This window comes from Myotis lucifugus, unplaced genomic scaffold, assembly GCF_000147115.1.
Source record: "Myotis lucifugus unplaced genomic scaffold, Myoluc2.0 scaffold_4, whole genome shotgun sequence".
NCBI classification, from domain to species: Eukaryota; Metazoa; Chordata; class Mammalia; order Chiroptera; family Vespertilionidae; genus Myotis; species Myotis lucifugus.
Window position 1 is genome coordinate 4620281 of NW_005871052.1, and position 23989 is coordinate 4644269.

A 23989-nucleotide genomic window follows, 5' to 3' on the forward strand; every position below is an offset into this window, starting at 1 on the left:
GTTTTTTAGATGCAAGGCAGGTGCCAACAGGGGCCTCGTTATTGCTCCACCTGCTGGTCGCCCCCACAGATTGGCCCTGATCGCTGGCCAGGCCTAGGGACCCTCATATATTGGGAACATCCCTTTAGATTTAAAAATTAAAACCTGGCAAGGCTACTCTAACACCGAAAAAACAGGATGATGCAGTGATGACCTGCATGAACTCTGGCTTGCATATTTTGTGGTCAGCCCTGATTCTGACACTTATAACTGTGACAAAGCCAATTACTTAACTTCTCTCTGCTTCAGTTTTTCCACCCACACGATGGGGAAAATGGTACTACTGCCTCAGAAGGATCATGTTATATACTACTTTTTATAATCAGGGCAAAAAAATGTAGCTTCCCATACAACAGCAAGATGCCTTTCACCTGTATGAAAAGTATGGTCACTGGTGCATGCAGCATCCCAGATTGTGAGAGGGATGTCTGACTGCTGGTTTAGGCCTGACATCCCCCAATGGGTCCCAGATCACAAGAGGATGCAGGCTGAATTTCATGCACCGTGCCTCTGGTAGATAGATATGTATTTACTTCCATTTTATTGTTCATATTTTTTAAATGCTTTTTAAAAAAATCCTCACCCAAGGATATTTATTCCATTGCTTTTTAGAGGGGGTGGGGGGAGACAGAGAGAGAGAAACATCGATGTGAGAGCAACACATCAATTGGCTGCCTCCTGTACACACCCCATCTGGGGTCAGGGATCAAGCCTGAAACCGAGGTACATGCCCTTGACTGGAATCGAACCTGGGACCCTTCAGTCTGCGGGCCAATGCTCTTATCCACCGAGCCAAACTGGCTAAGCTATTGTTAATATTTTTGATCTTTTTATTTTCCTCTTAAACAAAGACCCTTTAACATTTCATGTAATACTTGTTTGGTGGTGATGAGCTTCTTTAGCTATTTCTTATCTGGGGAGCTCTTGATATGTCCTTCAATTCTAAAATGATAGCTTTGTTGGGTAGAATAATTTGGTTGTAGGTCCTTGCTTTTCACTGCTTTGAATATCTCTTGCCAATCTTTTCTTGTGCTGTGTCTAAGATTCTCTCCCTGTCTTTAAACTTTTGCATTTTAATTATGATGTGTCTTGGTGTGGGCCTTTTTGGGTTTATCTTGTTTGGGACTCTCTGAGCTTCCTGGACTTGTATGTCTATTTGCTTCAACAGGTTAGGGAAGTTTTCTGTCATTAGTCTTTCAAATAGGTTTTCATTGTATTGCTTTCTCTCTTCTTCAGGCAGCCCCATGATGTGAATGTTGGTACACCTGAAGTTGTACCAGAGGCTCCTTACACTATCATTTTTTTAAAATTCATTTTTCTTATTTTAAATTTATTTTTGTTGATTTTAGAGAGGAAGGGAGAAGGAGAGAGATGGAAACATCAGTGATGTGAGAGAATCATTGATCAGCTGCCTCCTGCATGCCCCTTATTGGGGATCAAGCCTGCAACCTGGACATGTGCTCTGATGGGGAATCAAACTATGACCTGGTTCATAGGTTGATGCTCAACTATTGAGTCACGCCAGCTGGGCTAATTTCTTTCTTTTTTTTTTCTGTTCTGATTGTTTTTTGCTTTCTTACATTTCAAAGTGCTGATTTGATCCTCAGCTTCATCTTCTCTACTGTTGATTCTCTGTAAATTTTTCTTCATTACAATTAGTTTATCCTTTATTTCTGGCTGGTTCTTTTTTTTAAATTTCTTTATTGGTTAAGGTATTACAAATGTGTCCTCATCCCCCCCCCCATTAACCCCCCCCCCCCCCACTCATGCTCTCATCCCCCTGTTGTCCGTGTCCATTGGTTTGGCTTATATGCATGCATACAAGTCCTTTGGTTGATCTCTTCCCCTTACCCCCACCCTCTCCTACTTTCCCTCTGAGGATTGATAGTCTGATCGTTGTTTCTCTGTCTTTGGATCTGTCCCTGTTCATCAGTCTATGTTGTTCTCTGTATTCCACAAATGAGTGAAATCATGTGGTATTTATCTTTCTCTGACTGGCTTATTTCACTTAGCATAATGCTCTCCAGTTCCATCCATGCTGTTGCAAATGGCTGGCTGGTTCTTTTTATGGTTTCCATGTCCTATTTTTATGCTGTTGAAATTCTCATTAAGTTCATCTACTCTTCTACTAAGTTCATTGAGCATCCTTAAAGCAGTGTTTTGAACTCTGCATCTAGTAGATTACTTGTCTTATTCTTTTTCCAGAGTTTTGTTCTATTCTTTCATTTGGGACGTGTTTCTTTACCTCCTCATTTTGGCAGCCTCCCTGTGTTTCTTTCCATGTATTAGGTAGAGCTGCTATGTCTCCCCAGCTTGGTAGAGTGACTTTATATAGTAGGTCTTATAGGGTATAGTGGCACAGCCTCCCCATTCACCCAAGCTGGGCACTCCAGGTACGACCCCCACCCCACCCCACCCCGCTGTGTGGGCTGTGTACACCCTCCTGTTGTAGTTGAGCCTTGATTGCTGTTGGCACGTCAGTGGAAGGGATCTACCATGAGGGTGATTGGCTACAAGGACTGGCTACAACCAACTTGGAGGATTAATTGTCCAGGGCCCCACCCCATGGAGTAGGACTTACATCAGCAGTGTTCTTGTGCCCATTAAGTCTGCTTCTTGAGGTTATCTCTTATGGAGGAGATTGAGTGGTGCTTCAATGTGCTCTAAAACTGTCTACTTTGTACACTGGCTCTTGGGATCCTGGCAGGTAAAGGCCGAGGTCAGCTTCCAACTGTGCTCTGTTCAGGGCTTCTCAACATGAGCTATAGATGGCTGCTACTGTGCTGGGTTTGGTGGTGCCCGTGTGTGCCAAGCTGCGAACTAAGGCTGGCTATTGCTTGTGGACGGTCTGGGGTCATGTAGGGAGAAGTATGGGGCATGCCAAGGCCAAATGCTACTCGTTTGAGAGACTTTTGGGAAGTCTGAATCTTGAGCCAAGATAGGCCATTCTTATGAAAAACTAGAAACATCTTGGGTGGGCCCACAAGTTGCATGGGGTGGGATATCAGGGAACCACCAGGGTGGGGCAAATAGTGATAGCCAGGTCGATGGAGACTCAGGAATGGTGCCCACCTACAAGCTGTGTGGGGGGCTCAGAAAAGGAACAACTTCTGTCTGGGAGAAAGATGCCTGGGAGAAAGCTGTCCCCGTTCTGTAGCTCTGGTCCTGATGCCAGACATTTTAGTTCGTCCTTGTATGTCCCTGGTGCCTTTCAAGCTACTGTTTGTGCCCCCAGCAGCCTTCCATTGCACTCAGCCACAATCCTTGTGGTTTTATTGTTTGCTTTATTTTTTATTTTTATTGAATTTATTGGGTTGTTATCCTATATAATAAAAGAGCTAATATGCTAATTAAATTGAACAGCAGAATGACCATCCAGACGACCTTCTGGACGGCCTTCCAGATGAAGCTGGGGCTGTGAGGGCCTGCGAGGGCCGGCTGAGGCAGCCTGGGTTACGAGGGCCGAGTCCCTTGCACGAATTTCATGCATCGGGCCTCTAGTTGATTAATTTAATTATAGATTTCAGATATACAATTCTATAATACATCATCTGTATATTGTATTGTGTGTTCAGCTAGAAGTTATGGGGACTTCTCTTCCTGGCACTGGAACTCTGAACTGGGGCACCTGGTATGTGGCTGGAATCCTTCCTCCTCAGGGGGACCTCTGCAGCCAAGACATCCCTCTTGATTTTTATCTGCCACATATGGTGTGGGACCATCCTGATCTTTGTCTCTACCCCTCCTACCAGTTTAGATATGACTTCTTTATGTCTTTAGTTGTAGGACTTCATTCAAATAGATTTCTGGCAGTTCTGAATGATAGTTATTCTGTAGTTTACTTGTAATTTTGATGTGGTTGTGTGAGAATGCGAGTATCACATTTAACTATCACCTTGACCAGAAGCACAAAGCCAAAGTGTGTGTATGTGTGTACACTATTGATTTCAGAGTAGGGAGAGGGAGAGAGAGACATCAATGATGAGAGAGAATCACTGATCAGCTGCCTCATGCACGCCCCCTACTGGGGATTGAGCCTGCAACCTGGGCATGTGCCTGACTGGGAATCGAACCGTGACCTTCTGGTTCATAGGTTGGCGCTCAATCACTGAGCCATGCCAGCTGGGCAAAACCAAAGTCTTTATAGTGACCCACAATACCTTACTTACATTCTCAGCCCCTTGCTGTTTGACCTACTTCACCTCTTTCTGCTTGTTTCCTCTTATTCTGCTTTATCAGCTACATTCTCTGCTTTTTTTCCCCCTCACCTGAGGATATTTTTCCATTGATTTTTAGAGAGAGTAAAAGAGGGAGGGAAAGACAGAGAAATATCGATGTGTTCACATCGATTTGGCTGCCTCCTGTACGTGCCCCGACCAGGGCCTGGGCCGGAGAGGAGACTGCACTCGAGGTACGCACCCTTGACCAGAATCGAACCTCGGACCCTTCATCCATAGGCCGATGCTTTGTCCACTGACCCAAACTGGCTAGGGCTCCTCTCTGCTTTTTAGACCTCTCTAGCTACACTCCTGCCTTTGCTTTTACTCTTTCATGGCTCTGGAATAGTCTTCAATGAATATTCACATGGCTTGTTCCTCAATATCTAAGCTCTTTGTACAAATGTCACTTTGTCAGGGAGATCTTCTCTGACCACCTTACTACTTTGAAATTGTAAATTGTCGTCCCCCCCACCAACATTTCGTATCTCCCCATAGTTTCATTTTTGTCCATACTAATGATCAACGTTTAGCATGCATTCTATATACTTTATTTATTCTTTGCTAATTGTCTCTATTAACATTATGCTATATTATCCTTCCCGTTTCTTTTTCTGAAAAATTTAGATAAAATGGTATGATGTTAGTAGTGGTTGCTTCTGGGTGATGGGATTATAATTAGTTTTTATTCTGTTTTTCTATATTTCCTAAATTTTCGTCAATAACTATGTATTTGTATTTAGAAACACACATATAAGTGTTTTCTTTGTATAATCTCTAACATGATTTCTCATTTAAAAACAATCCAGTTAAGGTACATTGATGGGCTATATCATCCTTTGTGTTTGATGAAGCAGTTTAAATATAATGGGAATAATAAATTTTTTCTTGAAACTTAATAAAATTATACTATTTCATACTTAATTGTCTCTTTCCTATATATCAGAGATCAGCAAATTTATTGGCCAGTTAGTAAATATTTTAGGCCTTGCTGGGCATATTATCTCTGTTGCAACTAAACTGTTATTGGGTGCAAAAGCAGCCATAGACACTGTAAGTTGATGTATTCCAATAAAACTTTATTTAGAGAAACAGGCACCAATTTTGATTTGGTATGTGAGCTGTAATTTGTAGACTCCTGTTAAACACTGTGGATTAAACTTTCTAATGGAAGCTCCTCTATCTCAGAAGTGAAGATATAAACATGCTACTTCAGTATTGGTTTATTTTACTGTGCATCAACTGTTAATGGATAATATTAATTGATAATTTTTCTTTGGTTTTAACTCTAGTCATTCGAAGTTCTATGCTTCAAAAAAAAACTAAAGAAATGATTTCTAATATCTATTATGATCATTTCCTTTTTATTTAAGTTCAGGATTTATTTAAACTTTATGCATCTTGATCCTTAGTCGTCATTTCAGTGAAAGGTGTATATTTATCTCTGTTTGGGATTTTAAATCTCCCAGGCATTCTGGAGACTGTGGTTTGATTTTCAACTTTTTTCCTTGTCCCAGGCATCATGAAACCAGTGGCTTTTCTCTTTGCAATTTTTTTTTTTGAGGACATGTAAAATACTGAAAATTAGAGCTTGAGAATCCTACATGATAAATGGTCTACCTAGGGTAGAAGTCATACTTTAAATCTATTTTTCCCACAGTGATATGAACACAAATTTCATCTAGTTTACATTATCCATAAAAACAAATAAAAATGATTTAAATTTTAAAAGGACTAAATTGACATTGTATTTCATTGAAGTAACTTTTTAAACAAACTATTAAAACTCAAATACTTAGATGTTAGCTACCTAATCATTGATTATAGATTTACTTCTGATGCCCTATTCATATGGAACTAAAAGTTCCATAATTATTGCTCTATAAGCATGTATTAGCAGATTTGTAATGGTTTAACTAGTAATGACATTGAGTTTTTTTCTCCAATAAAAGTATTGAAGTAGCCCTGACTGGGTGGCTCAGTTTGTTGGAGCATCATCCCATACAGAGGTTGCTGTTTCAATTCCTTGTCAGGGCACATACCAAGACCAAGGTTGCAGTTTTGATTCCAGGTTGAGGAACGGGGCGGGGGGCAACCAATCGATGTTTCTCTTTCTCTCTCTCTCTCTGTCTCCCCCCACCTTGTCTCTCTCTCTCCCGCCCCCCCCCCCTCTCCCTCTCTCCCTCTCTTTCCCCCTTCCTCTCTAAAATCAGTATAACAAAAAAATATATCTTTGGGTGAGAATTTTTAAAAAGTATTGAATAAACTTAAAGAGTGATGTTGAATAATTTTAAAATAATTATTTTTAGGACTAAAATAATTATTTATCCTACATTCAATGACTGATTTTTTTCTTCACTTTTTTTGACATTTTTTAAGATATTCATTCATGTAAGATATTTAAATAATTTATTCAAACTGAAATTCTTGTGAATTTATTTAAAGTAATTCGTTAAAGTGGTTATAATTTTAGAACATACTGTGTTTAAAAAAAGTTTGAACATGAAAGCTTTTTAATTGAATTAGAATTTGTTTGTTTAGTTTTGTCCATCAACTAAAGGCACAACCAGATACCTCACTTCTACTGGTGCTGATGGAACAATCTGTTTCTGGCAATGGCATGTAAAAACAATGAAATTTAGGTAAGTTTGCATTTGGGTTACAAATTTGGTGAAAAGTCAAGTGCTTTCATTTTTCTTTATTACCTTGAAAGATTCTTAGTAGTCCATGTATTTAAGTATATAAATATGTATGTGCATGTGTGTGTATATACATTCATACTTACTTCAGGTGGATGTTAGAGATTTCAGAATAAAATTTTTATGAATTCAATGTTGAGACTAATTTATACATAAAATTTTGGTAATGACTATTTCATTTCTTATTCTGGTAAGAAGATTTTGAAATTGTAATGGTAATAGTAAGTAATACGGTAATATATTTGTAAAGCTATAATAATAATATTGATATCATAAAGTGTATTTATAAGGTTAAATGCATTTTTAACCTGAATGAGAAGACTAGTACTTATCGATTGCTTCTATTTTGTGGTTTCAATAATATTAATGCTATCTGTTAATATAGATAGGCAATAATATTAATGCCTATCTACTAATGCTAAATCTGTCAGTATCCAGCGCTAAGATTCTTGCACATTAAATGAACATGATTAAAAATTAAAAAAACGTCTTTCTTTTCTCTTAGAGATCGCCCAGTTAAATTTACTGAGAGATCCAGACCTGGAGTTCAGATATCTTGTTCATCTTTCAGTTCTGGTATGCATAAAAATTGAATGTTTTGAGTACCCAAAATATTAAATGATTCAGTTACGAAAGATATATTTTTCAATTTTGTTCAGAAAAAAAATGCATATGTTTGAGTGTTAATATAAGCACACCAAAAATGTGAACCATATTTTTTAGTAGGTGGACCTTTATGGACTCTTAACTTGTGATACCTTTGGAGTTTTTTTTCTTATTTGTAAGTGATATGTTTTTATATAATGCAGAACTTAGTTGGTATAAACAAACCCTTTCCACCCCCAATTCCACACTAAAATCCTGCTCAGACTTTTCAGAAAACATATATTGTGGCTCCATATAAAAGACACTTTTACAGTCTATAAACAGTGCTTATCTACTGCTATGAATTGCAAGCTAATTAACCTTTTTCTCATTGTGAAAAAATATAAAGTAAAATTTACCAATTTAATAACCAGTGTACAGTTCCATGGCATTAAGTATACTCACATTATATTGTATACATGACCACCATCATCTATCTCCAGAATTTTTTCATCATCTGAAAATTGTTTTTGAGTTTTTGCACTCGACACCACTGTGGCCACTATACTATAAAGAGAATTGTAGATATAGGTTATTTAATGAATAATTTTATGTTTACGTTAAATATAAAGAATTCCTTGAGGCTGTGACCTTTTATGTTTATGATCCAAAGTCCTTTATTTAGTGTAAAGTTGGTGGATTTTTAAAAAATATCTTCTGCCCTAGCTGGTTGCTCAGTAGATAGAGTGTTGACCTATGGACTGAAGGGTTCCTAGTTCGATTCGGGTCGAAGTGCACATTCCCAGTTTTCGGGCTCTATCCCCAGTAGGGGGCAGCCAATCAATGATTCTCCCTCATCATTGATGTTTCTCTCTCTCTCCCTCTCTCCCGTTTCCTCTCTGAAATTAATAAAAATATATTTTAAAAAATATATGTTCTTATTGATTTTAGAGAGAGGAAGGGAGAGGGAGAGAGAGATAGAAACATCAATGATCAGAATAATTGATAGGCTGCCTCCTGCACACCGCGTTGTGGGGTTCGAACTTGCAACCCATGCATGTGCCATGAGCAGGAATCATACTGTATAGGTTGTCGCTCAACTGCTGAGCCACACCGGCTGGGCAAATTGGTAGATTTTTATTGGGTTAATGGTATAGTTGTATTTTAAATATTTCTCTATTTTTTGAATTTTACTTATATTTCTCTGAAATGTTACTATATCTTTAACCATTAGAAGATAACCTTATGTTTCTTGAAGCCATTTCATTAATGTAATTTAGCATATAACTAAGAAAGCAATCAGAGGGGTTTTTAAGTTCTTTGGTACAATGTTTGTTTTTTAATCCTCCAGGTGGTATGTTCATTACAACAGGTAGTACTGACCATGTGATCAGAATATATTATTTGGGTTCTGAGATTCCTGAGAAAATTGCTGAGTTAGAGTCACATACGGTAAGAAAACAATGAAAAACTATGTTGCTTTCTTTTTTAGCAACCCTAAAAAATTGGTTTTATTTCTTTTCTGGTCTGTACTCTAATTTAATATAGATTGGTGCTTAAATCTATATGATAAGATGTCCCTTTAGTAATGAAGATCAGTGTGAAAATTTGGATTTAGTATGGTTATAATATTTAATATAATTTCTATTTTACTATATGAAAAAAGAAAAATATATATATTGCAGTGATAATTTATGAAAACCCTCATTTCAACTGCTGTATTTTATTAATTATTAGCTGGTTGTTACTTTAATGTCTACATACTTACTAAAAGACATTAAATATTACTTAGGAAAAAAACACTGTTTAGTGATTTTAGCTTCTTGATTGTTTTCCCAAATGCTAGAAGGAGGTAGTAAATGAATGAAAAAGAATCAAGGGGACGGGGGGAAAAGAAGAAAAATTATTTTTGCAGAGGCCCAGCTCAGAAAAAAAGTTAGAAAACATAAAACATTGCCCGTTGAAATTAGTGGTGGCTGTTAGTCATTGGAAATAAGATGTCTTTTCAAAACATCTAAGATTAATTATGGTAGTGATAATCCAGAATCTGTCAGATAAATACTGCAGTGAAGTCATGGAACAATGTGAATCACAGATACCTCTGAACATAGAAAGACAATTTAATAATTTTTAAAAATGAAAAATAATGAAATGCAAAGGTATTTACTATCTGAACTTTTTAACAATTAAGTTCGAATGAATGGTTTTTGAAAATGTGTACAATATTTGAGGGTACATTTTAGCTTTATTATCAAGGAATAAAGAGACGGAAAACAAATTGTTTGGTTTATACTTTATTCTTCTCATCTCAATATACATTATATTAAAAGAAGATTCAAATAGCAGTATCTAAACCAGTGATGGCGAACCTTTTGAGCTCGGCGTGTCAGGATTTTGAAAAACCCTAACTTAACTCTGGTGCCATGTCACATATAGAAATTTTTTGATATTTGCAACCATAGTAAAATAAAGACTTATAATTTTGATATTTATTTTATATATTTAAATGCCATTTAACAAAGAAAAATCAACCAAAAAAATGAGTTCGCGTGTCACCTCTGACACGCATGTCATAGGTTCGCCATCACTGATCTAAACTATATTACCTAAAGACTGTCAGGCGACTCCATTGTAAAATAATTAAATAAACTGTGTGAGAAATAGGAAATGACCGATTTGTTTCCTGAAATTTAAGAAAGAGTTAAGTGGGAAATTTCATTCAACTACTATTATATTAGTTATTTTAAGGTGGTATTTTCATTAGTGTGCTGTTTTATTATGGGGAGCATAATAAACTTAATACCTAGTCAGAACTATCTGTCTCTTGAGATTATTGTTTAGAAACAGGTTTGCACATGTTTGGATTGTCTCAAATTACAACTCCATAGTTAATGCATTGTTTCAGCCTTTTAAACAAAATTTGAGTTCTTTAAGAAAATTATAGTATTAAAAAATCTACTCCATGATGCTTTTGCATGTGAATTTGAGGGGAAGAGTATTTTATTCATTTTATAAATTAATTAACTCTAATAGAAATTTGTTTTTTTATGTCATAGGACAAAGTTGTTGCTGTTCAATTCTGTAACAATGGAGACAGGTAACTACTATAGTACTTATCTTTGTAAACAGATATCTGATATATTTTGTCTCCATTCACTCAGAATTAGCTACCTCGACTCCTTATTTCTATACTTTATTTCTGTCCAGTCACTTAGGCTGAAACCCTTTGTCTATCTCTGATGACATCCTTACCCCATCTCTTCTAAACTTCTATTCAAGTAGTCATCATAGGCTATCAGTGCTTTCTTTCTGAATTATTTCTTTTTTTTTATTTCTCTTTTTCCATTTCTGTTTTCCCCCACCTTCATCAGGATTTCATTATTTGACCCTTTACCATCACTTTTCTTCTCCCTTCTAAATCCTGTTCATTTCTGCCAGATCAGCATTGCTCTTCTCAGAAAATTTTAGTGTTACTTCTTGGTCTATAAAATAGACTTCAGTGTCTTAGCCTGGCATTCAGAACTCTCTACAACTGGATTTAGACCTACATTCTTAATTCATCTTCTATTCCTATATAAATTCTTAAATTCTTGTTCTTATTATATCCCACATATATTTTATCATCCATCATTTCTTTATACTTTACCTCACACCATTCTTACCCAGAAATAGCATTTACCTACACTTCACTTCTCTTTCCCTCCTACATCCATCATCTCCCTTCCACTCTCCTTACCTCTTTTTTCCCTCTCCTGTTTCTTCTTTAAGTTTTGTCTTCCTTTTAAGGTTCATGCCCTACCTGAAACCTTTCCTGACTTCTCCAGATTTTAACTCCCTAGTGTCCTGCTGAACATCTGTATCACTAATTATATCTAGTATTCATATGATACATATTTTCTATGTCTGTAAAACTCAGAAATTATATACAGGTATTCATGTACCCTCTCAAATGTCTGATCCTGAAAAGGTGATAATCTTCCCTTGACTAAAAATTGACTGACAATAGATTAAAAAATGTAACCACTTAACATAACTTGTATCCCTATATTTCTCTAAGGACTTTCTGTAGATTACCATGTTTTATTTTTAACTATTTTCAGACAGTAGGTGATTACTATTATCTTGATCTTTGTTAAATGCAAGAGTAAATAATGGTGGTCTACAAAGAATGACACCTGTACAGTATTAGCAATGAAAAAAACATTCAAATGATTTTTAAGGTTGGTTTATTGCACAATATTTAGTTATACACCTGAAGATTTGTTTTATTATGACTTTTTCATGCTAAAAGAACCTGAATTAAATTCCTTGCCTTTTTTCTTTTTAAATATATTTTAATTGATTTCAGAGAAGAAGGGAGAGGGAGAGAGAGATGATAGAAACATCAATGATGAGAGAGAATCATTGATTGGCTGCCTCCTGCATGCCCCCCACCGGGGATCGAGCCCACAACCCTGGGCATGTGCCCTTGACCGGAATTGAACCTGGGACCTTTTGGTCCTCAGGCCAATGCTCTATCCACTGAGCCAACCAGCCAGGGCTTCTTGCCTTTTTTCTTAAAGGAGAAACTCTCTTAATTAGTTACGTGGTCAATAAATACATCAAAATTTTCAAGATGTACAATTTTACTAATGATCAAAGAAATGCAATTTAGAATAATATTAACAATATTTTTATTTAAGAATGACAAGATGATAAAGAATGATAACACCAAATATAGCCAAGAGTTTAGAGAAAATGGCTACTCTCCCATATTTTTTTATGAGATTATAAATTATTAAAAACTTTGGAAGTAATTTGGCAGTATGTTTCAAAAGCTTTAAAAATGTGTCTATCCTTTGACTCTGCAAAGATGTATATTGAGATTCATCACATTATCTATGATCGTGAAGGCTGGAAATACTATAAATATTCATCATTAGGGGGTTGATTAAATACATTTTGATACAGCCATATAGTTGAACACATTAAAAATGATGTCAGTGATTGAGTGTCGACCTATGAACCAGGAGGTCATGGTTCTATTCCTGATTGGGGCATGCCTGGGTGTGGGCTTGATCCCCAGTGAGGGACGTTGAGAAGGCAGAGGATCAATGATTCTCATTATTGATGTTTTTATCTCTCTCCCTCTCCCTTCCTCTCTGAAATCAGTAAAAAATATATATTTTAAGAAATGTGTTAGTTTTGTATTTGTACACAGAAATATATCTATAAAATATACTGAAGTTAGGGTAAAGCATTATAAAACATTATATATTGTGTAATTCTATTTTCTTTGGGTGGAATATATAAGTATATATGTATGTCTTTTATAAAGTACTCAAAGTATAGAAACGTATGAACAGTGATGGAATTATTGCTGAATGAGTGTATTTTTATAAGTTATATTGAGATATAATCCTCATAACATAAAATTCAATGGTTTTTAGTATATTCATAGAATTGTGCAACATTCAACACAATCAATTTTAGAACATTTTAATCACCTTAAAAAGAAATCTCATACCTTGTAGCTCTCAATCTACAATCTTTTTACACTCCCACTCTCAGCTCTGGTCAACCATTATTTACTTTTTGTCTCTAGATTTGCCCATTCTGGACATTTCATAAATGGAATCTTTTGTGACTGACTTCTTTCACTTAGCATAATGTTTTCAATATTCATCCATGTTGCAGCATATATCATTATTTCTTTCCTTTTTATTGATGAATATTATTTGAATGTATGGAATATACCACAGTTTATCCATTTATCAGTTGATGGACATTTGGGTTGGTGCCACTTCTTGGCCTGTTATGAATAATGCCATAAATATTTGTATACAAGTTTTTGTGTGAACTAATGTTTTCATTTCCTTTGGATATATACCTGGGGGTAGAATTCCTAGGTCATACAGTAACTTGTTTATCCTTTTGAGGAACTGCCAACTGTTTTCTAAAGTACACCATTTTTGTTCTCCCCAGTAGTAATATATGGATGAAAGTATTACTTTTATGATTAGCAAAAAAGTGATTTCCTTTTTGGAGGAAAGTAATAAGGGTATTTTTACTTTTTCTTTGCAGTTTAAGATTTGTTAGTGGAAGCAGAGATGGAACAGCAAGAATTTGGCAATATCAGCAACAAGAATGGAAGAGTATAGTGCTAGATATGGCTACTAAAATGACTGGGTAAGTTTGGATGTTAGGTATTTCATTAGTTTTCAGAAGGCATAGTATCTTACATTATTGAATTATACTTAATAATGAAAGTAAAATATCTTTTTAGATTAGTAAATAGTTTAGAGTTATTTGGTAGGTGTGAAATTTGCATCTGTACTTTGTTTCCAAATAAATTGTCTTTTGCTTTTGATTGACATACTGGATGATAGAAATATTGCTGACTCATTTAAAATTCTGGACTCTTGTGATCACTGTGCTCTACTAATGCCCATGGAGTCATTCTCTGCCTTAGTTTTCTACAGGTCATATACAGGGAGCCCCAAAAAAATGTGTTTTGAAGGCAGTGTTTATAAAAATACATTTCATTTTCAAAATTTAAGCGAATCTACAGCTATCAGCTGTTAAAGTATGTATACAGTTTGAGGTCATCCCTATTGTATGTCATTATATATTTATTTTCCTAATTTACTAAGGATACCTTTAGAATTTTTCTTATTGTTAGCATTCCTACTCAACATTATAAGTACACTTAATCAGCATCTTTTTCCTTATCTTCACTATTGATTGAAAGATCAATAGTTTATGACTGAAATTAATTATATTTCCATTTATAACAATATAGAACTGACTTTGTAGTCATAGCCAGCTACTGATGATGTTATATTCAATTAAACCAAAAGTTACCAAATCTCTTACTGCTCTTGCATATGATCTATTAGTTTCACAAAATTTAATATTTAAGGGAATAAAGTGTCCATATATGTTTTCTTTATATTTTCTAGTATCTAGTATTTTAAGGTGTTCGTAGGTTTCTTTTTAATTTTGCTTTTTTGTTGTTCTTGTGTAACTACATGCAAAATTTTTGCCACTTGTGTCCTTTTTTTCTTCCCTAAAATAAGCTATTGATATTGGCCTATGCAGGTATTTTTTATTTTATTTCATCAGTACTTAAATGTATGTTTTATAATTTATATCCAAAAATTTGCATACTCCTGGGGAAATTTTTTGACATAATTTACTGTTAGTTGCACTTTTGTTAAAAATTTACAGTGTATGAATACTGCAAATTATTTTGTTTAGGAATAACTTGCCTTCTGGGGAAGACAAGGTCACTAAACTTAAGGTGACTATGGTAGCCTGGGATCGCTATGACACCACAATTATTACTGCAGTGAACAATTTCCTTTTGAAAGTATGGAATTCAGTCACTGGGCAACTTCTTCATACATTATCCGTAAGTATTCTATTTTTAGAATAATTAAAATGGTCAAAAAGGGCATTCTAGAAGACAGGAAATTTATGTTCCAGTTTACTTTCTATGACTTACTATCCCTTAGAGAAGTAATTATGTGAGGTACCTCTGTTTACATATCTGCAAAATAGTGATGACACATGGTATAGCTGCTAAAAGCAGTTATGAAAATTTTCAAGATCCTTTCCAGTTCTGGTATTTATTTATCTGTTATGTTATTATATGCAGCCAAGGATATATAAGTTATTTTGTTTCTGGCATGCGCTGGGACTTTTTGTTGTTACTATTTTAGGGATAGAACTAACTTTGTTTTGACAAGGATATTTTATATATTCTACCTTTATGGATTAGTTTATGTAAGAAATGGAGGTAAGAGGAAGTTGGAGAAAAAGGTGTCTTTTCCTCTTTCTTCTATCTTTGTTAATCTTCACCCAAAGATATTTTTTCCGATTGAATTTTAGAGAGATTGGAAGGGAGAGGGAGACACATACAGAGAGAGAAACATCGATTTGAGAGAGACACTTCAATTGGTTGCCTCCTTCATGGGGCCCTGACCTGGGCTGGGATTGAACCTGAAACCATGGTATGCACCCTTGACTGGAATCGAACCCACAGGCCGACTGAGCCACTTCGGCTAGGGCTCCTCTTTCTTTTTTTTAAAAAAAATGTATTTGTCATAGTAAAAGGCTGCTATACTTGTGTTGTGAAAGTTGATAGGATTAATAACTGAAATTACATGGGTGTGCTTGATGCTTGGCAGTTTAAGATAGTTCAAGTTGACTTCAAGTTAAATTAAATTATTGATTCATAAGTATTTTAAGGGGAAGGGCCAAGTGTTTGCCCTATGGTTTATACCACCAAATTTCAACCCATGTGCTGCAGCACGCTGGTGTGCCACAAGAATTTTCAAAATATGATTATTTAGTCAGGGTCACTGACCTCTTTTCCCTTAGATTGACAAATTAAAAAATGACAACAACAATAGCCATACAGTGTGAATAAATCAAAATTAAATCTATTTTTTTGTCAGATCAGCAAAAATAAAATGTCTTTTTTGGTGTGCCACAAAATTTTAGTAATTACTTTTTCTTGAGATGAAAAAGGTTTAAAATCGCTGGTAAATAAAGTAGTGATAGGGACTAGAAACCAATTCTCATAACTTGACTTTGCAGCATAAGGAGTCAATCCTTATTGACTCCTTTCTGAGATAATCTTATCTAATGCATATTAGCTTTCTAAAGATTTCTTTAATTTTGGGTGGATTTCCAGTTTATCTTTCATATACCTCCTAAGTTCTCTTTCCTAAATAAAACTTTAACACTGTTTAGTGGAATTTTAGGTTCTTCCTTTTTTTTTTAATATTTTATTGATTTTTTACAGAGAGGAAGGGAGAGAGATAGTCAGAAACATCGATGAGAGAGAAACATCGATCAGCTGCCTACCGCACACTTCCCACTGGGGGTGTGCCCACAACCAACGTACATGCCCTTGACCGGAATCGAACCTGGGACCTTTCAGTCCGCAGGCCGACGCTCTATCCACTGAGCCAAACCGGTTTCGGCAAGTTCTTCCTTATATCTATAAGCCAGCACTTATCTCGTTCTGGCTTTCTCTGTTCCCTAGTATAAGTTTCTGTTAATATGTGTGGAAAATCCTTTACTATTTGCTTGATTATTTTTTAATATTTTTAATTGATTTCAGAGAGAGGAAGGGAGAGGGAGAGAGGGATAGAAAAATCAATGATAAGAGAGAACCATTGATCAGCTGCCTCCTGCATGCCAGGGATTGAGCCCATAACCCAGGCACATGTCCTGACCAGGAATCAAACTGTGATCTCCTGGTTCATGGGTTGATGCTCAACCACTGAGCCACATCAGCCAGGCTGCTTGCTTGATTCTTTATTAGGAAATGTTTGTCAATGTTGGCACACTCTAATAGAAATGTAATGAGCCACATATGTAATGTTAATTTTTCTAGCAGCCCACAATAAAAAGGTAAAGTCCAGCAGGTGAAATTAATTTTAATAATATACTAGAGGCCCAGTGCAGGAAATTTGTGCACTCAGAGTGGGCGGGGGTCCCTCAGCCCAGTCTGCGCCCTCTCACAGTCCAGGAGCCTCAGGGGATGTCCAACTGATGCCTTAGCACTGCCTGGGAAGCGGGAGAGGTTCCCACCACCGCTGCTGCATTCACCTGCAGTGAGCCCGGCTTAGGGCTTCTGGCTGAGCAGCGCTCCCCATGTGGGAGCGCACTGACCACCAGGGGGCAGCTCCTGTGTTGAGCATCTGGCCCCTGGTGGTCAGTGCACATCATTGCAACTGTTCGTTCTGCCGTTCGGTCAATTTGCATATTAGCCTTTTATTATATAGGATTTTATTTAACCTAGTATATCCAAACTAGTAGCATTTCAACATATAATTAATATAAAATTATTAATGAAATATATTTTTAAAAAATATTTTTATTGGTTTCAGAGAGGAAGGGAGAGGGAGAAAGAGATAGAAACATCAATGATGAGAGAGAATCATTGATCAGCTGCCTCCTGCACATTCCACATTGGGGATCAAGTCCATAACCCGGGCATGTGCCCCAAACCGGAAATCAAACTGTGACCTCCTGGTTCATAGGTCAAGACTCAACCATTGAGCCACGCTGGCTGGACTTAATGAAATATTTTGCTTTCTTTTTTTCACACTAAATCTTTGAAATCAACTGTGTGTTTTATACTTAGAGAATATCTCAATTCAGACTAGCCACATTGCAAATGCTTAATAGCCGTATGTGGTTAAAACTACATTATTAGACAGCACAAGTCTATATGTCTAAAAATCACAATTTCAAAGGCCATGTTATAGCCATTGATTTTATAAATCCATGTAAAATTCTTTCTTGATAAGTACCTTAATTTAGAGTTCTGTTTAGTTGTACTATTACCATGGGCTGACTCATAGGTTATCTGTTTTCTGTGAATTTTACTGAAGAAATTTTAGAACAGATAACTTTCAGTCCTTATAACAGTCAAATTTACTTAGTTTTTGTAAAGAGCTTATATTTTCTGTGTTAACAATTTGTATATCAGGGTCTTAGTGGGGTATAAAGTTTTTCCATTCAGCAAATACTTACTGAGCATCTCCTATGTGCCAGCCACGAGTTGGGTATTAGTAATAAATGATTTTATAGCCTATTAGGAGAAAAAATTAATCAAATAAATGCTAAGAAAGAGAAGTGCAAAATAAAATGCAAGTTTCTAACAAGTTGACAAAACCTGATCTGGGAGAATCAGAGCAAGTTTCCTGAGGAAGTGAAGTTTGAGTTAAGATTTGAAAGGTAGATAGAAATTACCCAGGTCTTAGCCTAAATGTCACATCCTTGACAAGGCCTTTGCTGATCAAACAATCTGGATTGGCCTCCTCTTGCTTTATTTTAATCATAGTGTTTATCACTTCCTGATATTTTCCTTGTTTACTTTCTTTCTCAACATGGTAGGAGATCAATAAATATTTGATAAATTACATATGTGAGGAGGTTCAAAAGTCTTTACAGCAGTAGGGAAAAGCATGTACAAAGGTCCTGAGGTAGAAGGGAATTGAAAGAAAGCCAATTTTTGGCTGAAGCACAGAAAGCAGAAATAGTGTCACTAGATAGAATTGAAGAAATGGACAGGGGCCAGACCATTCAAGCTCTTGTGAGATCTCCCCAAAGACTATTTGGGAATCATTAAAGAGTTTAAAAGCAAAGGTATTACCTGTGAATTGTTGCTTTTGAAAAATACCATACAAGTCTGGCAACAGAATAATTAGATTGGAGATAAGAATGACATTGGGTATACTGTCGGAGTCAAGAGTAGGATGGACCATTATGATAATTTGGATTTGTGTGGTGGTGGTAGAAATAGAAGTGTACTTAATAAACAAAAATAGGACAGATGATGAGTCTTAAGACATTACTGGATTTGACTAGGTTTTGTTCCCTAGATCTGGTGTCTATGCAGTATCCCAAGGCATATGACCAAAATATTAATTCTCCTATTTAAGAGCCTTTTTTTCCTATTATACACTGAAGTAATTGTATCATTAAAATTTAACAAAGTAATTTTATTGTTTACTTGTTAGGATCCTGCAAAAATATTTACTGTATCAAATTGATTATTCAGGAAGAGATTTTTATTATAACAAAAAATTTTGTAGTAGTCACTGGGAAAACAGTTTTGATAAATTTTAATTGTGATAATATTTATTGTATTGGGATTTTACCTTCTAATCTTAACACTTCACATTTTCAGCCTGTCTGCAATTATTTTTTAATAAGCTATATTTTTGTCCATGATGGTAATGTGGCAGGATACTCTATTGTATTTCTTATACAGTGATTTGGGATAAGGTGCACTTTGTAGATTCAAAATATATGATCATTTCTAGAGGCTCTTGATGTGTAATATGATGTTTTATTAAGTGAAGTTCAACTTCAGGATGTCTTGTATCTTTTTCTAAGACTTATAGCCTGTTCTTAATCATGTACTCTCTAACCAGGAATTAAGTAAAATCAACAATGATCTAAATCAGATGTTGGCAAACTTTTTCTTTAAGAGGCCACATAATAAATATTTTAGGCTTTGTAGGCCACATAGGATCACTGTTGCATATTCTTTTTTTTTACAACCTTTAAACAATGGAAAACCATTCTAAGCTCACAGACTGTGTATACAAAAACATCTGGGAGCTAGATTTGGCCTGCAGGTTCCAGTTTGCAGATCCCTGAAGTAAGATTTCTCTATATACTGATAAATCATTTATTTATTAGAAGGCAAACATATATGTAGAACATTGGTTTTCAAACTTTTTAATAAGCAAATCCATTTCTCAGCATATTAAATGAAATTCTCAATTATAAAGTAGATAAAGGACAGCATCAATTCAGTATACTTTGTTGTTTGAATGTATCGTGAGGCCTCATAAAATACAATTTGAATATCAGTGATAGAGACTGCTGGCTGAAGAACAATGAAGGTTTGTCTGTTATCACTGTGGCATAACTGAGTATTAATGAATGATTCTGTTTGTTACATTTTCTGTGGCCTTTTAAATAGTAGAGTCGTAGAAATACCAATTCCACTTCAGGACCCTGGTTAATGAGCTGTAACTGTTTTGAACTATGTATTAAATACTTTTTCAGGTCTTCTGTCTATTGAATACTTTATGAAATCAGCACTAAAACATACAAGGAAATCTTACCTAAGTATTCACTGTAGTGTCCATGTATTAAATGCTGCTAAGTTGATGGGCATGAATTAATCTGAATCGGATTGATAGCGCACTCTGGAGATCTTTTGACCGAATAAACCAGATGCTTAAGGTTGCTTTTCGTGTTTAATTGATTTTATCACAGGGACATGATGATGAAGTATTTGTTTTGGAAGCACATCCATTTGATCAAAGGATCATACTTTCAGCGGGCCATGATGGGAACATTTTCATTTGGGACCTTGACCGGGGGACCAAAATTCGGAATTATTTTAACATGGTAAGAAAAAACTGTGCTTAGTTCATATTACAACTGGTTTCTCTTTTATGACAACTTGGTAATTAAAGTATATTTAGTGCCAAAGAACCTCATGTGACCTGTGTTTAAATCCACAGAGTAACCGAATCATTCAAGACCTAAGTGTAAGGCCAGTAGAGAATTATACCTTTCAGGGTGACTCTGTTTTCATGGTGTTAGCATTTACCAAATTCTGGTCCCCAGCCCTAAACTCTCGAAACTCAGATATAATGAACTTTTGGAGCTAACACTAACCAAACTCACAAAAAGGTTAATGCTTAAATTATAATCCTAATTTATTAATCACAACAGTTGACTATATTTTATCTGCTTCTGGTGAACCCCATATGGCTTAATTAGTAATCAGGGAGTTGTTTGGCAAATGTAGCATTGGAGATATGAATACTCTTGATATATATATTTTGCACAAATCATGTAAAAACCTGGTGAGCTGTCTCTTCTCCCAGTAGAATGAACACCTTCCTGTGGTTATGGGACTACTCCTATCCTACATACTCAGTTTCCTTCTCTGAAGAAGCATTGTGCCTAAACATTTCTGAATTGTTATCCTTTGAGCTCCCTTTTATCGGCTTTAAACAGATCCAGGGCATTAATAATAACATCTGTCTTTTATTGATAAAATTGATTTGTGTGCTTTAATTTTAGGATGGTTATTTTAAGACTTACTTGCATTACAATTTAAGATGTAAAGGTAATATTTTAACTTTGCTGAGATATCACCTTTGTCAATTTGGTTGTGTTTAGATGTTTTTAGTCCCCTCAGTCACTCATTTAGTACTGTTTGAAATATGGCATTGTTAATAATATTTGATACCATGCATTGTATTTTTATTCTCCCTAATTTCTTTAAGAGCTTACTGTTTCCATTAGGATCCTGGCTACAGAAGCCAGAGAGTACATTGGAATGTTGATGCATCACAGAATTCAAGATATGAGCAAGCAGACGCTATTGCTTACTTATTATTTGAAAATTACCTCTTACGATGATTTAAAATTACTCCTCTAAATTTCAGATTGAAGGCCAAGGCCATGGTGCAGTGTTTGATTGTAAATTTTCACCAGATGGAAACCATTTTGCCTGCACAGATTCTCATGGGCATTTGCTGCTTTTTGGTTTTGGATGCAGTAAATACTATGAAAAGGTTAGTATATTTGATTTTTGTTGAAGACTTTAGCTTTGGATTGTATCATTTATAAATTTTCTTTGAAGTCTTCAGTTAATAAGTGTCATTGTGTGTTAATAGATATAAAACAACTAAGTTACCTTTCTTGGTAAAACATAAGACTTAATAGTGATTAAGATATATACAGGGTGATATAGATATAAAAATTCATTAGAACATATTCTCTGTACTACCTTTCAGGTATAATAGGTGAGGACAACTGTGTAAAATTGCATCCTGTACTTATCATAAATTGGGAATAAACAGCTGGTGATCGAACATTTATTTTCTTGCTTGGCTACTTTACCTATTATTGATCTTATTAAAATACTTTGGAAACTGACTTCACCAGTTCCTTATATTTTATTAGCTGTGAATTTGAAATAGATTTTAGAATCTTGGAGTTGGAAGATAATTCAGAATCACTGACTTCAGCTCAATACTTCTATCACATTTTAGTGTCTAGGCCAGTGATGGCGAACCTTTTGAGCTCGGCGTGTCAGCATTTTGAAAAACCCTAACTTAACTCTGGTGCCGTGTCACATATAGAAATTTTTTGATATTTGCAACCATAGTAAAACAAAGACTTATATTTTTGATATTTACTTTATATATTTAAATGCCATTTAACAAAGAAAAATCAACCAAAAAAATGAGTTCGTGTGTCACCTCTGACACATGTGTCATAGGTTTGCCATCACTGGTCTAGGCAATTGATATCTACATGCATCACTGTTTATATTGCCCTCCATTCTTATTTGAATAAAAATAAGCAAGAAAAATAGTCATAAAGGTTTATATGTTTTTTGAAACTTAAATAAAAATAAGGAATATGATATAGGCCCAGAAAGTAATACAGATTGCAGGATTTTGTGGAGAAAATATGGGATTACAATCTAGGTGAATTACTTCTACCTATAGAAAACGTAGCAATAAAGGAATAGAAGAGAATGCAAAAATTGTCTGATTTGAAAAATGCATGTGCTCTAGGGAGTGAAAATAAGTGCTTATATCTGTAAATTCCCTGTGCACATAAATACTAAGCATCTGTCATAAAGATTCCAGATCAGATGTTCTTCCACACGGATTATCGACCTCTTATCCGTGATGCCAACAACTATGTATTAGATGAACAAACCCAGCAAGCTCCTCACCTCATGCCTCCCCCATTCTTGGTGGATGTTGATGGAAATCCTCATCCTACAAAATTCCAAAGGCTGGTACCAGGACGGGAAAATTGTAAAGATGAACAACTTATACCACAGCTGGGATATGTGGCTAATGGTATGTTATCTCTAAAATTAAATTTAAAACATTTTGCAAAATGTTATACTTGCTGCTGTTCTCTCTATGATATATGCCTCCTGTGAAACTCTGTGGCAGATTATTATATATTTTAGCTTTATTAAGTTTCAGTTGCATAGTACTTTTTACCTTGCTCCAGAGTATTTTTACATTGCTTATTTCACCTGGACACAGATAAATGGATTAGGGCAAACAAGAATATGCTCAAGAAGAGAATGACCTGCTTTCTTAATGTCCTGAACATATGTATGATCATGTTGTTCATAGCATTAACTTTTTTAAAAAATATATTTTATTGATTTTTACAGAGAGGAAGGGAGAGGGATAGAGAGTTAGAAACATCGATGAGAGAGAAACATCGATCAGCTGCCTCCTGCACACCCCACACTGGGGATGTGCCCGCAACCAAGGTACATGCCCTTGACTGGAATCGAACCTGGGACCTTTCAGTCCACAGGCCGACACTCTATCCACTGAGCCAAACCAGTCAGGGCGATATAGCATTAACTTCTAGTAATGATTGCCTGTGCTAACTTTAATGTGTCAAGCTTTTATAATAGGTAAAATTCCACTGCTCATAGTATTGGTATTTTAATTTGAAAGTCCATAGTTAATGGACCTAAGAAGAGTAAATTTCAAAACCAAAAGCTTGGAAGTGGCTATTTACCTATCCTCATGTTTGAAAAGCAAAAAACCATTGTGTTGGGAAGAGGGGATTGTAAGTGCTTAAATAATACACAATCTTGGAGAATATTGAAACAGTGGTGATGCATAATGGGAGGATATATATATGCAAAAAGACTGAACGGTGGAACAACCGAACAGAACAACCGGTTGCTATGATGTGTGCGGACCACCATGGGGCACACACAGAACGTGGCAGGCGCCGGCCGCGGTGGGATGGTGGAACAGGTGAGTGGGGGTGCCAGACCAAGGCAGGGCACCAGTTGCTGCCAATGGGGCGAGCCTCTGGTGGTTAATGAAAATTCTTTGCTCCCGCATGCTACAGTCC

General features: G+C 35.7%; 1 protein-coding gene across 3 annotated transcripts in view; it reads left to right on the forward strand.

Moving 5' to 3' along the window:
* BRWD3 (bromodomain and WD repeat domain containing 3) overlaps positions 1–23989 on the forward strand; it is a 131261-nt gene that overhangs the window by 55367 nt on the left and 51905 nt on the right. For 2 of the 3 annotated variants that reach the window (XM_006082814.2, XM_023764005.1), the window contains exons 9-17: positions 6798–6898; positions 7461–7531; positions 8892–8992; positions 10597–10637; positions 13604–13708; positions 14780–14933; positions 20336–20470; positions 21523–21651; positions 22731–22956. In XM_006082814.2, coding sequence (XP_006082876.1) covers positions 6798–6898; positions 7461–7531; positions 8892–8992; positions 10597–10637; positions 13604–13708; positions 14780–14933; positions 20336–20470; positions 21523–21651; positions 22731–22956 — 1063 coding nt within the window. The remainder of the gene's footprint in view (positions 1–6797; positions 6899–7460; positions 7532–8891; positions 8993–10596; positions 10638–13603; positions 13709–14779; positions 14934–20335; positions 20471–21522; positions 21652–22730; positions 22957–23989) is intronic. The other variant, XM_023764006.1, reaches the window with a different exon arrangement.